The sequence below is a fragment of the Tetranychus urticae genome, chromosome 2 (genome assembly GCF_039701765.1).
Source record: "Tetranychus urticae isolate SD_2017Ah chromosome 2, NJAU_TeUrti_SD_1.0, whole genome shotgun sequence".
In the NCBI taxonomy this organism is placed as follows: domain Eukaryota; kingdom Metazoa; phylum Arthropoda; class Arachnida; order Trombidiformes; family Tetranychidae; genus Tetranychus; species Tetranychus urticae.
The window spans coordinates 16,302,417-16,317,462 of NC_142959.1; the positions used below are offsets into that span (position 1 = coordinate 16,302,417).

Genomic DNA, 15,046 nt, shown 5'->3' on the forward strand with positions numbered 1-15,046 from the left:
CAATGAATTCAAAGAATCATGATGATGTAAAGAGTTTCACTTTTTGTTCATTATTAACGCGTTTCGCCTCTCAACTCACAGTGAAAATAAAAGGGTTAAACTTATCCTAGACTTGATACCTTTTGTTGATTGTCACCAGATTGTTGTACCTTCAATTGTAAGCAATTTACCATGAAACAAAAAGAAATTTAAAAAAAAGAAATTGAGACAAAAATTTAACCCTGAAAATGATTGTTACAATTGCACCTTCGCTTTTGTCACTTGATTCAACATAAAACTGGTAACTCCGTTGATTTGTTAATCAATCAAACCTAAATTAGTAAAATCTTGTTAACTGTTTAAACATTAATCATGTCGATGGTTTTATTTCACACTGAATGCTTGGTATTGTTTGTTTTCAATCAATCTTTACATTTGTCAACTGTTTACCATCAAAGTTGAATCTCTGTTTACAATTGAAAGGTTTACTTCATTTAGATTAACAGTAGAATCAACAGAAATTAGAAACAATTTAAATTGATGAAATTTAAATTTCATTAAATAGTCGATTCTTGAAATTGGTGAAAAAAGGTAAAAGACAAGTTAACATGAAAATTTCGAAACCTGATCACCTTTTTTCTCAACCTTTTTGCTCCTTTTTTGTTCCTTTTTTTGTCTTTTTTTTGGGTTTATTTTCTTCTATTAATCAACCGGAAAAGATTCAAGTATATGACATGATCAAAGTGGGTGGAAAGTGGATTAAATAGGAGTGACTTAATAACCTTAAATGTCAACTTAAATGGGATTATTTATTAATACAATGTTCCAATGCGATTAAAGATGAACCCAAATGGAGTGCAAAGTGAGTTGATAAAGGTTACTTTTGGGTTATTACATTGGATTAAACAGCTAATTTCTGGTTAAGAGTTACATTTAACTGGTAATTGAAGAGAGGAGAAATTTTAATCAAATGTAATTGCTGAATTGAACTCAAGTTAAATCGTCAATTTGTCTGCTGATTAAATTAACTTTACATTTATTCATTTTTTATGCTTTTTTTGTTCACTTTTAGGTAAATCTTTCCTTTTTTCAATTCAACTGTAAAATGGTTCATCTCTGTCTGGTCAATATTTAGACAAGACTGAAAAATGGTCAATCAACTTGATCATCAACATCTCAGCGTGAAACAATTTACTGTCAATGTTTGATTTTTCAAACATTTCAACTCTAAATGACCATCTAGAAAGGATTTCAACTTGAAATTTTTGGCAGAAAAAAAGGAAAACCAATTTTTGCTGTTTTTCATTGACTAATTTTGTATTTCAATGGCCATTGATTTTGTTCAATAGTAATTATGTCAAGCTTGGTAAACAATTCAACTGCTATTTATATTTGAAAGTTGATTTTATATTTACTATTTAATTAAAAATAATGAAAGTTACCATTTAATTGGCAGTTAATTGTTGGTTGAATCAAGGAAGTTATCAGTTTGAAGGCGATATTGGCTTGAAATTGCTTGGAATCTCATTGAACGATAGATCTGAAAGGTTTAGAGAGCAAATTAACAAATCAAATTAGATATTACCAATTAATCTACAACCATTATTATGTACATTTCAACTATTCTGGTTTAGACATTTTTTTTCTTGAACCAACAATTACAATTTCCTGGTAGAGTTTCATTTGATTGTGATTTTTGCCTGAAATCTTGTTCATTTTTCAACCAATTTTCACTTCATTTCTGTATCAATAAGCTGATTATTAGTGACTGGGTTAGACATGATTTACTGATTGTTAATCATAAATATCTGTACTCATTGATTTCCAATAAACTGTCTATCACTTTTGCTTGTGCTTGCATACATTTCAGCTTCTTGTTCATGTTTGTTTGCACTTATTTTTTGCTCTTTTTTACTGTTGATTATTCAATCGGCACAATTAACGCAAAACAAATACTGTTACCAACAATTCAACTTTGTTAATATGTACAACAATAACTGACTGAATGACATTACAAGATGAAAGTTGGTGATGAAGAGAAATGTGTTTATCCAGTTGAATAACAATGAAGGTTTTCTTGTTGGCTTTACTTCATTATTTAGGTGTGTTGGTTTGTTAGTAACAGTGATTGGCTTTTACTGAATTGTGATCTATTTAAATTACGATTACAAGCCAGAACGATGTTTGCTTTAACGTCTATTTTAAGTAAATTATTGAGATTGATTTTAGTGTAAGTTTAGCCATTGTCACATGAGAAACAGAAAGAAAGGGAAAAAGAGAGTAAAAAGATAATGTAATTGGCTAATTCAACAGCAAATCAACCTCTGTGAGTAATGATTGCATGTCTTCAGTAATTTTCATTTTTGGTCCTTTATTGATCGACCTTTTTTTGCCATCATTTTACCTTGAATTTTGGTTATTTGTTTCACCATCAGTTCAACTCTTTCTCAGTTTGTTCATCGTCATCATGGAAGTCATCCAATTTGAATTTACATTAAACCGTGAATCAACTAAAAACCGTTGGGTTGGTAAGTTTTGTTTTATTTTTTTTCAAATTTACACCATCAGACGCCTCTTTTAGTCATCCGATCATCTGATTTTTGAGAGCTTTTCTTCTTCTTCTTTTTACATGTTAATTCAATGATGTTCATGGTGCTGATGGTGGATTAATTGTTATTGTTTATTCTTTACACGAACTGATCATTCAAGGTAATCCTCAATCCAACCAGCTTGTAGTAATTTAATTAATAAACTGGTAAGTTTGGCTTATCTCACTCTCACCTTTTATTGTTTTACCACAATAAATCTCGTTGCTTGTTTTGGTGTGGTTTTTTAAGATATTGCTGTTATGTTGTGATGTTTCCTGCTCATTAACTCTTCTTAAAGCAATTGAATCAATCTTCATGGTATCAAAATAAGGTAATTGATTAAGCGACATTATACTTTTACCCCAACTCCTTTCCTTTTCTGTAACCCTTCTGTGCTCTTTGGATCTTGTGATTTCTCGCCGTTAATTTTTTTGTTTCTTGATTGCTTATGTTTCTTTTTTTCTTTATCATTTTTATTAGGCTACCAATATTTATTAAATTGCAGTAATTGTCCGTTTAACTCATCATTTGTTTTTATCTGAAATTTTGGTGAATCATCAGAAAAAGGATAAGTTTTCTTCATAATAATCATGCCGATTCTAAGCATGAGCTATCTTTGTTGTTTATTCAGGTTGCCCCAGGAACCGGTAGCTTGATAATCAATGGTTAATCAATTGTTAACATTATGTGGCTTGTTAACCGTTTTTCCAACATTTCAACAATAATGCTACTCTAGTCCTCATTTTCTTTTGATATGCTACTCAATCATCATCATAATCATCATCAGGCTCAATTTTAAAGAGTCCATGTTGTATTCTTTCATCAAAATAATCAAGGAATGTCAGTCAATTTTGATCCAGTTAGTTCAAACATACGAACATGCCTGGTTAACTCATCATCTTCGCCATCAGCCTCAATCGTACCATCATCTTCAACAGAATCGTCTACATTTTACAAGTTAATTGCTTTTCCATCTAACTCTGCTTCATCTTCATCCTTGTCTGTCAACAGTCAAGATAATAACAAGAATTATCAACATAATGATCAGCAAGAATGTTTGGATAAAAATTTAATGGCTAAACATTGTTTATCCGAATCAACATCTCCATCCTCATCGTCTTCTACTTCTCCGTCCTTACACCATGGTATGACCAACGAGTTGCGAAGATCACTAGATAACCGTTATTCAAAAGTCAAAGGATTGGATCAAGAATGGTATTCCGCTAGGAAAAGGCAATTGGATGAGATTCTGGATAAATTGCAGCACCTTCATAAATTAAACTTAGATGACCGTGAAAACATTGAAGGGATGAAAAAGAAAACTATAAAATTAATTGCTACCTATTCCAATATCACAATGAAGACAAACAATTTTCTATCTCGCTGGGAACGGAAACATGGTTCTAAACTCAAAAGCTATCAAAGCTCAACTTTATCATCATCTCCAACACCTTCAACCTTTTCCTCATCAGATGTCTATGACGATAAATATGAGCCTGACTTTTTATTTAATACTTCAAGAGCCTGGTAAAGAGTGAAAGTGTATTCCATCACCATTGGCTTTTTTACAATTAATCTTTAATATAATAACATTTTTGGATGAGTAAGGCTTAATTAACCACAGCCAAAACGTAAAAAGAAATCCTTGCCTCATTACTTCATGTTCCTGTTAAACAGATTTAATTCCCATTTTTATTTTATAGTATATTTTATATTGTGATTCTGGTTTTGTTGTTTAATCCTCTTACATATCAGAGCTTTAAAATAATCTGATTGTTCACAATCAAGTGAATACAACTGCCAAAGTGAAAAGCGGGTAAATTTAAAGTGAAAAAACTATCATCATCAATAGCCAAGTCACAACTTACCAAAGGATAAAGAAAGACTTTATTAAAACTTGAAAAAGATGAACAGATGAAAATGTACAAAATTATGTTAAACTATCAGAAATGAACATAATAACATGGTGTATGTCATTAATTTTTCCCTTCAAATTTTGTTCCTATGATTATCTGATCTCGGTCAAGGAGCATAAACTCATTTGTTTCTCATTGTAACTCACTTTTTGCTTCTCTTTCTCTACTCCTCACAGATTACTACTGAAACTTCCAAAAATATTGATCCTGATGGTGACCTTGGCCTTATAAAAAGAGGAGTTGAATTGTTCGTTCCTCATGTTATAAGATGTGTTACTTACCCATAAAGACCTTCAAGGACAACCTGATCGATTTTTTCTCCTACATTTTTACTTGATCCTTCTTACGAGGTTTATATTTTTGGAATCAGACTGAGATGTAAATGTACGAGCAAGAGATATAAATATAATTTTATGGATAACATGGATGGTAATAAACAGAATCATTAGGGGATGCAAAAAAAATTAAACTCTACATGGATAAAGATTTAAACCAAGGAAGACTGGAAGAAAACAAAACTCAGACTTGTTTTGTATTATTTTGCCATAATTTACATTAGTACATGTTTTGACTTTTCATCTTTTTCTTGCACTTCTTTTGCCTTCTTTTACCCTCTTTGCCTGAGAAGAGAGCCTTTTTAACCAATTAATGATCTCGTAAATTGTGAACTGTCAAACAATAAATCTCATTGTTAAAAATGCTGCTTTAGTCAAATTGTTTAACACTTTTATGGGTCTACCTTCATCATCATTTCAACACAGTTACTGGACAGCATAAAAGGCAACTTTCTTGAAAGGGAAAACCTGTAAATGACCATTAGACTGTTTTCAACTTTTAACACCCATCAACTCCAGTTTACCCTCTGACCCCCTTCATTCTGGTTATTGGATTTTTAATTTACTTAAATTGATTTTCTTGATGAATGTTCATTGTTTAAAATAGTCTATTCATTCAATGATATGTTGATTATGCCCTGGATAACTAAACAATTATTGATATTTTATTGGTACATCCATCATTTACAATTCATAAGCTCTCATGGACGAACCAAACAATCAATCAACTTCTTTCTCTAACCTTTTGTCTAATATATACTTGCTCTTACATGATTTTTTAAGCACCGAAAGTTCATAATGCTTGGTTAATCATTTCCTAATGGAGAATGATAAAAGCACAGGGAAAAAATACAATTCATTTTTTACTATTACAATGTGCTCGATCCAGTTTACTCGATCATTAATGATCACTGAAATATAAAAATGTAATAAGGAGTAACATATTGTCTACTGCTAATAGAATTAGCATTATAATAATAGCTGAAGATTCAAAGTTACTGCTGGTCTGGCCTAAGATAACCTAAATCTTACGAGATTGGGAGATTTAAAATTATTCAAGATAATCATTGATTATTTTGGGATTGATAAAGATTAATTTCAACAGAACCAAAACATGAATTCTTGAATTTACCAATTTCGACGGATTGGGAATAAGATATCGATTAGTATAAGAGTGGGTAATGCACATAAATTACGCGATGTTTAATCTTCAAGATTCATGTAATTCTGAGAGTCATTCACAGACTATTCACGTGTTTCTGATTTTTTTAGCTTAGTTATTATATGTTTTAAGTAAACCATGCTACCAATGTTGTCCCGACTGTATTTGTCTTGAACTTTTGCTGCTGCTTTTCAGCTACTAATATTAAGTAAAGTTGATTGTTCTGGTTATGAGAATCTTGAAGTCATTTGTCTTCTTATACCGTTTGACGTGTCTTCGTTTCTCTTGATTGACTTTTTCTGCTCACTAGATATTAGTTCATTTATAATTGAGAAATTTGATCTTCGAAATAAATGATTCAGGGAAGATTCAACTCAATAAAGGCTTAAAAGAGTTCGAGAAAGTGTATTCAATGATTTAAAATTAATAGTAGAAACTGGATGAAATCAAGAAAAAATTGTCTTTTGCCTTTGCCATGACATCTGCCATCTACTGCACTATTTGTAAGTTAAAATATTTTTTTTTGCAATGTTTATTGTTATTCAATCAATAAATTGTGTCTACTACAATATAAACAAAATTGAGAAATTACAATCCTTTTTCTAATTTAATAACTTATGTAGTTTATATTTTGGCGACAGCTTTATAGTTTAATTAATGATCTGGAATTTAGTGTCATTACTTACCCATTATAACTAGGGTAAAGTGAAAAGTGCGATATTTAGTTGGAAAAAAACATTCCAGCATTTTTCATCGTATTTTCTTCCTTCTTTAGTTTAGGTCCATTGCTGGTTTTATTAAACTATGAAATCTAATGAATCTAGTGACCAAGTGCTATTGGCGACGGGTAGTTATGACCAAACTATACGCTTCTGGTCACCTCACAATGGACAGTGTTTACGGGTTGTTCAACACACTGATTCCCAGGTTAATGCAATGGAGATTTCCCCAGATCGGGAATATTTGGCTGCCGCTGGTTTTCAGCACATTCGTTTGTATGATATTAGAGACTTTACCAACCCTAATCCTGTAATCACCTGTGATAGTGTAACTAAAAGTATAACAGCAATCGGTTTTCAAGAAGATTCAAAGTGGATGTACTCTGGAGGAGAGGATGGCTTCTGTAGGATATGGGATTTTCGAGCTCGCAACCTCCAGGTACAAAGAACCCACCAAGTGGGTAATCCAATCAATACATGTAAATTGCATCCTAATCAAACCGAAGTTTGTATAGCTGATCAAGAAGGTAAAATCTATGTTTGGGACTTACGCGGTCCTCTAAAGCAAACATTCACTGTTGATGATGATGTTTCCATTCAACATATTGATATTGATCAAGAAGGAACTTGTTTGGCAGCTGTCGATAATAAGGGAAACTGTTACATGTTCACGTTTACTTTGAACTATGTTCGACTACAATGTGCTCCATTGCAACCTCGATTAAAATTTTTTGCTCACAAAAGATATGGATTGAATTGTAAATTTAGTCCTGATTCAACTTTATTAGCAACCACCAGTGCCGATCAAACCTGCAAAGTTTGGAGAACTGCCGATTTATTGCCATTATCAACGCATAATTCCGAAAGTAGCAGTAGCCATTCTAATTGCTCAATATGGGATACTTTGGACAATATGTCGCCCACAGCTGAACTACAAACTGAGAATCAGCGATGGGTATGGGATTTAGCTTTCTCTGCTGACTCTCAGTATATAATTACTGCTTCCTCTGATAATAATGCTAGACTTTGGAGTATTAATACCGGTAAAGTTAAAAAAGAATATGTTGGACACCAAGGACCAATCACCGCTCTGGCTTTTTCAGATGCCTTTATTGATTAAAGAATCTAGAACATGATTTGAAGTCACAAAATCAACTTTTAAGCATGTTTCTTTTAATTATTTCCAATAAAACGAAGTCTCACTTTTTCTAAATTCCTTGATAATGTTAATTTATACAAATAAAAAGATTTGACTATAACAATATTACTCTTTTTTCGGAGTCTTGGCTTCCAGCTCAATAGCAGCAAATCTCTCACCAGCCCGAGACTGGTAGTACATGTAATAAGCGTATGAACTTAATGAAAAAACTCCCATTGCAATGGTGAAATAGTAAGGAAACCAAATTGCTTCAATTTCTTCAATGTTCTCTTGAGAGGTTCCAACGAATCTGAAGTCTGAATTCCTACGGTAATTGACTGTGCTTGTTGAAATGGATCGTTTAGGAAGACCCTTAGCCAAGTATCGCATATTGACCAATCTTGGTAACATTTTGGATTTGATTACTAAACTAAAAAGACAAAAGAGCGATTCGAAAGAATTAGGGGTGAATAATGAAAAATTAAACAAGATGAAAATCGATAATTACCTTACGAATCAAACACAGTTCACTAAAATTTAATTTGCACAAAACACAATTTGACTTTGAAAATTGGATGAAAAATGTTTACAACTGGGTTTGGATAAAAGGAATAAGAGATGGCAGTATCCATCAAAGCTATAAAGCTGCGGGTAAATCAAATTCAAATTTGTTCCAAATCGAAGGAAAAATGAAAAATTCAATTTAGATGAGTTTAAATTTTAATTGTAACAAGACAATAAAATTGTTTAAGTACATAAATATCGATTGAGCGATCAATTACAAGTCAACTTCTTTTGGCCATCTGCGGTGCATACTCAGGGTTAGGATCACTTAAGTTTGGTATTTCTGAGAAGCTCATACAAAATTCACCTATTTTCTGAATTTCTCCACCTTTTCCCGTATAGAGAGTTAAGCATCCTTTCCACACGGAAGCATATCTAAATTTTGAATGAAATCAAGAACCAGAATTACCAAGAAAAAAGAGTAATTAAAGACACTGTGTCCAAATGAAGGCAAATAAATTTAAGAGATCAATCAAGTAAAAATACCCTTTGCTCAATTTACAAATATCTCCAGGATTAAGATAATTGCCAGGTTCATCCCAGACAGAGAGATTAATGGATCCTGTTTTGTCAGCTATCTTACATGTTCGAACTTTATGTCCATCTTTGGTTATGCTTCCTTGACCTGGTTGACAAAAAAATACAAAATAATTACAAGACGAGTAAAGAGTAAGATCTAATAGGTTTGAATTAAATTACTCACCAACATCTAAAACGACAAATTGAAGATTAATATTTTTAAGACCAGGCTTCATATCACGAACAAGCGTATACTCCATGACTTTATGTGAAATTGGATAAAAGTGACCTAAAGCAAAATCTATGGATGGCCTGAAGACAAAACTCTTACAGAAAAATGTTATTTAACGATCCCTTAAAGCCTCAGTCAGTCAGTCTTGGAAGCCTAAACCTCTTATTTGAAAAAGAAAGAAGCTTAAAAGCAAAGCTTCTTAAAAAAGAGACTCGCCCTCTACTGGTTTACCTACCCGTTAGCAGTATTTTTGAAGATCTCATGCTGTAAACAAACTTTGGCTTTTATCGCCTGTTTTCATTCTTGTATTCATATTTTTTCCCACTTCTGGAAGTGTCATTTCAAATTAACGTTCGTGTTTAGTGTCCACTGACCTATCAATCTACGTTTTTTCATTAATTTAACACTTGTTATTTTTTGATCCTTGTTTTGTTTCTGTGTCTCTACAAACATGGCCAAGAGAAAGAGTAAAAGGAAAGCTCCAACAGCAAGAAAAGCTATTGAACCATTGGACGTACAATTCAACTGTCCCTTTTGTAACCACGAGAAAAGCTGTGAAGTAAAGATGGACCGCAACAGGAATATAGGCAAAATTGTCTGCCGAATTTGTTCTGAAGACTTTCAAACGACTATCAATTACCTTTCTGAAGCCATTGATGTGTATTCTGAATGGATCGACGCCTGTGAGACAGTTAACTCTTAAAATTGACCTTCACTCGTACAAAATTTTGTAACACCTTATGATCTTTTTTTTCATATTTAATAAAAACAGTTTGATTCATTAACAACAAAGTGATATAATTATTTATGAAGTTGTATGTATATATGTATATATGTTCAAAGGTCCAAAATAGGTACAAGCACATAGTCAAGATTGATTTGTTTTCAATCTTCTAAAAATATAACTTTATCCAGATTCGTTTTATTCGATCAGCACGATAGTGATCTATTCTTTGGGGTTATATCGCTTAAACTTATTATATCTTGATACAAGAAATAGATTTACAATATAATTATGTTGTCTCATTTTGTTGCTGGTATTATAATGAAACAGGATTGATTGATCCTTCGGATCTGAGAATCTGCTGGAACATCAATTAATTGCAAAGAAGATGGATTCTCATTGTTATGGTTATTTGCTTCATGGTTTAAAATTGTTGAGGCGAGAGTTGCTTCATTTGAGGTTTCATTGAGGTTTGTTTCAATCGGATGAGATGAATTTACTTTTGAAGAGTCTGTTTGATCTAAAGATGGTTTAGGAAGAATTTTTCTTAATCTAGAAGCTGGTGAAGTGGATGGAACTATTGTCATTGCAGTTTTAGATTTGGCTTGAGTTGGTACCATTCTCCTGCCACATCGAGTAATCGGTACTCCCATGTCAACAACGCATTTACTTTTTTGTTTGGCAGTTTCTATAAGCTCTTTTATATTATTTAATGTTTCGATTGGAATCTCATTGTCTAAATTTTTCATAATATTTTCAACAAGACGAGCACGATCTTCAGGTTGTTCATTACCATTTTGTTCGAACAAAATAGAACCGTCTTCTTCCATTTGAATTTCACCGTCAATTTGGACATCAAAATCAGTTACATTATCAGCTGTTACAACTTCAACATTAGATGATTCCATTTCTCCAGTTGTAACCATAGCTGGGGTTAAAAGTAAATGTCTTTCTTGTTGACTTTCTGCCTGAATTTCTTCCCGGGTCTTGGTACACTTGTCTTTAATGTTCCTTAAATCTTTAACTGTAATCATATGCAAACGCTGAGGGCTCGTGGAAGAAAGTGATTCACGGATCTTAGATAAAAGTTGATTTCTATCGACTCCCATTTCAAGCTTTTTGGCAATCTTCAGTCTGTCTTCTTTATGAAGGTTTAGATGTTTTAAATCAGTTTCATGTCCAACATGTGTAGGAATAAAATATACCGATAATTGGCCTGATGCATTATTTTTAGTAACAATTAATTTTGCTGGACATGTACGGTTGATTTTACGACTGCCTTGAGCCCTTAAACGTCTTTTTCTTTCTTGTTTGGGAGAATAGCTTCCAGATCGATTACAAGTAAAATACATGGTCTTTTGTTTGCTGTCCTTCTTAGATCGATCTTTCCGATAGTAACTTGCGGTTGATTTTTCCATCAAAATTTTCCATTTATAAAATTCTAAGAACAAAAAAGTATAAAACACAAACAATTTAGCAAAAGAAATTAAATGTAAGAATGTATAATATATTTGACAAGAGCTGAAGCTTAGCTAAGCTAAAAACAGATAGCTATTAGCCTAGACAGATTAGACTTACCATCTTCTGTGTTGAAATATAACTGCCTCTCATCAATGGTCAAATCATGATTGTGTCTTAAATGAGCTAGAAAATATTTCTCGCGTGTTAATGAGTCATCACAAAGCGGACATATAAGAGAGTGTGAATGTTTTGGAGGTTCCCCATGAATCTGCCTAAGATGACGACTCAAGTTGGATTGAGCTGAGAATTCCTTAAGACACTTTTCACAAACTTTCATACTTTAAAATAAGTGAAAACTCAAAGAAAGTGGTATTAATTTAGAAGTGAATTGATTAAGAATAAGAACGAAATGATCACTTAATAACAAGTTAGAAAAAAAACGAGAATAGAATGGAAAAGATGCATTCCAAGATTGCGAGTCAAAGCAAGATTTCCAAGTGAAGTCAGATGATAATAAGAGAACTCAGATTCAAATAGAGAGTGGCACTAAAACATCAGTTTCGGGATAAATAATTAACAGCAAATAAACTTTAAATTATATAAATTAATCGAATTGAAACAGAAATGTAATTGATTCATTGCATTGGTCAAGCTTTTCCTAAACAACTGGTAATCTGAGTAACCAAGGTGACACCAGAAGGCGCCTATTTGAATGGAAATTCAACACAATTTGTAAAATTTTGTAGTTAAGTTCGATTTAATAATTGATTGAAATAAAATCATAGTAGAGAAAAAATTTGATTAGATTGACAAAATAAACAATTAACAATTTGATAAAGTGTTTTCTTTAAAGAAAAATAATTGAAAATTTGGAAAAAAATTACTTTGATTTGGACATGGCTTTTTTCATTTCTGCTAGTTTAGTTTGAAGTTCATGAATTTCACTTTCTAGATCTTTCATTTCATCGTCACTTTCGTCAGATTGATTATCAAGACTAGCTTTCCAAGCAGCGAATTCTCGTTCAACAAGTCGAATTTGCGAACCGATAGATTCTGATGAAAATTTAAGCTGCTTATTCTCTTGGGCTGTAAGCTCTATTTGATGAACATATTGTTTGATGGAGTCATTTAAGGCTTGATTGTGATTCCTTAATTGTGACATATCAGAATCTAAAGCACCTGCTATTTGCTTTGAATTTTCTTCAGCCAATCTTTCTTGATTTGTTAAGCGATTTTCTTCGGCTCTTTCTTGTTTCAAAATATGCTCCTTTTGTTGAATTTGCTCTACCATACCTTCAATTTTGATTCTGATCTCGTCAATGTTGAATTTGAGCTGCAGAATTCGTTCGAAATTTTGATAGACAGCGTCATGTTCATATTTTCTTGCAAAAATTACTTCATCCAGTTGTTTACTGTTGAGTTCAGCTGCATCCATTTCCTCTTTATAATCTTTAGCGAAGTATTTTTTCTGGATCTTTTTCAAACTCTCAGCTTGTTTTTTCAATCTTTGAATGGTTCGTCTCTTTGATTCATTCGAAACAGCTCGGTTGAAAAATTCTTTCTCCAGCGTTTCAATAAGCTGCTTTGCAGCTGCAACACGATTTTCAAGATCTTGAAGTTTTGCTGCCGTTGCATGTCGATCACCTTTGCCATTAAAAAAATCATGATTTTGAAGTTGATGAGCTAATTCATTTTTCATCTTTTTCATTTGTTCGTCTAAATTTTTCTTTTCCTTGGTCACCACAGGCTTTAAAAGAATGCACATGGAATGCGTTTTAAGTAATTTTTCAACCTCTTTAAAAAGAAAATTAACACGAGTCAGAAGTTCTTCAAAATTTTCCATGGAAAAGCTTTCTCTCTCTGACAATAAACACGAAACATCGCTTTCAACATTTTTTCGTAAACACTGCGCCTGGAAAAAATCCATGGCACTTGAATGAGTAATTTCCTCCAAATCTTTTCTTTCTCCGTTGTTTTTAACAGCGAATTCATAAACTTTACCCAAAAGATCCATGATGAAAAAATTTAAAACGATGACCAGAACGGAATTAAAACTGCAAAAAAAGAAGCACAATTGATACTGATACAAATCTGCTTTCAACAGAAGTACACTGATAAACTGTCAAAATTAAAGCTAAATACTGTGAAAATTATTGTCAAAAAAACAGCAAAAAATTAAGAAAATTTGATCAACAATTGAATCTAAAAATCTCAACGAGAGAAAACTTAAAAATCGAACAAATTGTAATAAACGAGCCTAGCGCCATCTCCTACACTCAATCAAAACTAAGATAAATTTTAGCGCAAAATACAAATACAAATTCGATTCAATATTATTCTTGTTCAATTTCAATATTTTATTCAATTCGAAGCCAAAAACAGACAAAATGTTAGAAATAACAGTTTAATTATAAAACAAGAATTGATTCAAATGAATAATTTAACACTGAAAGATGAAATGACAATATAAGAACGAAATATTGAGTAAAACAAGAGTAAGAAGGAAAAACAAAAACTGAACAAATGAGCATGAAATAGGAAAATATGAAATTAGGAGAAACAAAAGCAAGTGAATTAAGATGAAAACTAAAAGTGAAGATGAATGAAGATAGGAAGATGAAGGAAGAGAGATGAAGAGAGACATTTGTTACTATAAAAATCAATAGAGAGACTGAAAAGAGAGGAAAAAAGGCAGCAAAAAAAAGGGATAAAACTAATCACGTTAAAATGCTTTTACTCAAATCACTTTTGTACTCACAGAGAGTAGATGAACTCAGATCCATATATAAGAGTTCATCCTCCCCCTGAGTCAGTCAAGTTACACCCTTTTGTATACTTTACTTGATCTCACTCTCACCCAGTCTCCACCCAAGAAGATGAATGAAGATAAGAAGGAAGAAGACGAAGAATAAAATCGCTTCTAAAGAAAAGATATTAAAAAATTCATGTAAACCAACAAGCAAACAATGTTTTCTTGTACAATTTAGATCATCTTAAACCTTAACCATGTTTTACATCAAATTTAACCAACTTCAATCAACAATTAATCTTGAAAATGTAAATTGTGATCAAAGGTAAAAACCAAATTGAAAAACAATTAAAAAGCACAAAATGAAGCAACAAACGTAAAGACTCGACTCGAGACTTAACATTTGAACCAGTTTTGTATAAATTTTTGCCTGTCAGACATTTTCAAAGTTATCATTTTTATTAATCAAATCAATAATTAATTTGGCAAACAATTGAGCCATTAAAATGAGTTGAAATTGACTGAAAGGCAAGCAGAAAGAAGTAAAAATAAAAGAACCTGAAAAATGGACCAAAACGGGAATAACTTTTTTTTATGTATTTATTCATTGTTGGTAAGACAATAACACATCCCAAAATGTTAAGTGTAAGGTTGAATGAGCAACACTTTTTTTTTGTTTCATGGTTTTATGAACATTATCATTCTGTCCAGTCAGTAACTCATCCATAGGCAAAGGCACAAAAAGAGGAGGAAAAAATTAATACATGAAAATGTTAACATTACTATTGATGGATCCATTTGAGCCCAAAGTAGACACACAAAGTATTATCAATACAATAACAGACAAAGTCAAACAACTCCCTTTTATCATCATCCTAAACTGGGAGTGAGAAACATGCAAAGAACTCGGTGAAATGAGGAAAAAGAGAGAAACAAAAAACTGACTCAAGTACAGATGAT

At 32.1% G+C, this 15,046-nt stretch overlaps 6 protein-coding genes and 1 long non-coding RNA gene across 10 annotated transcripts; 4 read left to right on the forward strand and 3 right to left on the reverse strand.

Annotated features, from left to right (window-relative positions):
• Positions 1-428: 428 nt before the first annotated feature.
• Positions 429-1,439, forward strand: LOC149094000 (uncharacterized). Of its 2 annotated transcripts, XR_016198525.1 has the most exons (3): positions 429-570; positions 699-841; positions 1,052-1,439. It is a non-coding gene; the product is annotated as an uncharacterized LOC149094000 (long non-coding RNA). The 2 variants fall into 2 exon arrangements; XR_016198524.1 differs by lacking the exon at positions 429-570 and having other exon boundaries at positions 590-841.
• Positions 1,440-2,297: 858 nt separating this feature from the next.
• LOC107361748 (uncharacterized) lies at positions 2,298-5,181 on the forward strand. 3 transcript variants are annotated; one of them, XM_089267226.1, is made up of 6 exons: positions 2,298-2,507; positions 2,689-2,734; positions 2,817-2,898; positions 3,048-3,116; positions 3,199-4,535; positions 4,660-5,181. In XM_089267226.1, exon 5 carries the CDS (start codon positions 3,406-3,408, stop codon positions 4,096-4,098), a length of 693 nt encoding a protein of 230 aa, XP_089123352.1. In that variant the 5' UTR covers positions 2,298-2,507; positions 2,689-2,734; positions 2,817-2,898; positions 3,048-3,116; positions 3,199-3,405; the 3' UTR covers positions 4,099-4,535; positions 4,660-5,181. The 3 variants fall into 3 exon arrangements, with proteins under 3 accessions (XP_089123352.1, XP_089123351.1, XP_089123353.1); XM_089267225.1 differs by having other exon boundaries at positions 3,048-4,535; XM_089267227.1 differs by lacking the exons at positions 2,817-2,898; positions 3,048-3,116.
• Positions 5,182-6,448: 1,267 nt separating this feature from the next.
• Lst8 (MTOR associated protein, LST8) lies at positions 6,449-7,912 on the forward strand. Its single transcript, XM_015928661.3, has one exon. The coding sequence runs from the start codon at positions 6,785-6,787 to the stop codon at positions 7,817-7,819; it is 1,035 nt and encodes a 344-aa protein (XP_015784147.1). The 5' UTR covers positions 6,449-6,784; the 3' UTR covers positions 7,820-7,912.
• On the reverse strand, positions 7,789-9,289 carry LOC107361772 (SOSS complex subunit B1). The gene is made up of 4 exons (XM_025160530.2): positions 9,105-9,289; positions 8,888-9,026; positions 8,346-8,776; positions 7,789-8,267 (listed from the first exon to the last, which is right to left on the reverse strand). The coding sequence occupies exons 1-3, from the start codon at positions 9,178-9,180 to the stop codon at positions 8,623-8,625; spliced, it is 369 nt and encodes a 122-aa protein (XP_025016298.1). The 5' UTR covers positions 9,181-9,289; the 3' UTR covers positions 7,789-8,267; positions 8,346-8,622.
• Positions 9,290-9,456: 167 nt separating this feature from the next.
• LOC149094001 (transcription elongation factor 1 homolog) lies at positions 9,457-9,944 on the forward strand. Its single transcript, XM_089267228.1, has one exon. It carries the CDS (start codon positions 9,604-9,606, stop codon positions 9,853-9,855), a length of 252 nt encoding a protein of 83 aa, XP_089123354.1. The 5' UTR covers positions 9,457-9,603; the 3' UTR covers positions 9,856-9,944.
• Positions 9,897-11,959, reverse strand: LOC107361757 (uncharacterized). Its single transcript, XM_015928649.3, has 2 exons — positions 11,455-11,959; positions 9,897-11,317 (listed from the first exon to the last, which is right to left on the reverse strand). Exons 1-2 carry the CDS (start codon positions 11,672-11,674, stop codon positions 10,176-10,178), a joined length of 1,362 nt encoding a protein of 453 aa, XP_015784135.1. The 5' UTR covers positions 11,675-11,959; the 3' UTR covers positions 9,897-10,175.
• A 116-nt stretch (positions 11,960-12,075) lies between these two features.
• Positions 12,076-13,567, reverse strand: LOC107361779 (uncharacterized). Its single transcript, XM_015928686.3, has one exon. It carries the CDS (start codon positions 13,349-13,351, stop codon positions 12,218-12,220), a length of 1,134 nt encoding a protein of 377 aa, XP_015784172.1. The 5' UTR covers positions 13,352-13,567; the 3' UTR covers positions 12,076-12,217.
• Between the last annotated feature and the right edge of the window lie 1,479 nt (positions 13,568-15,046).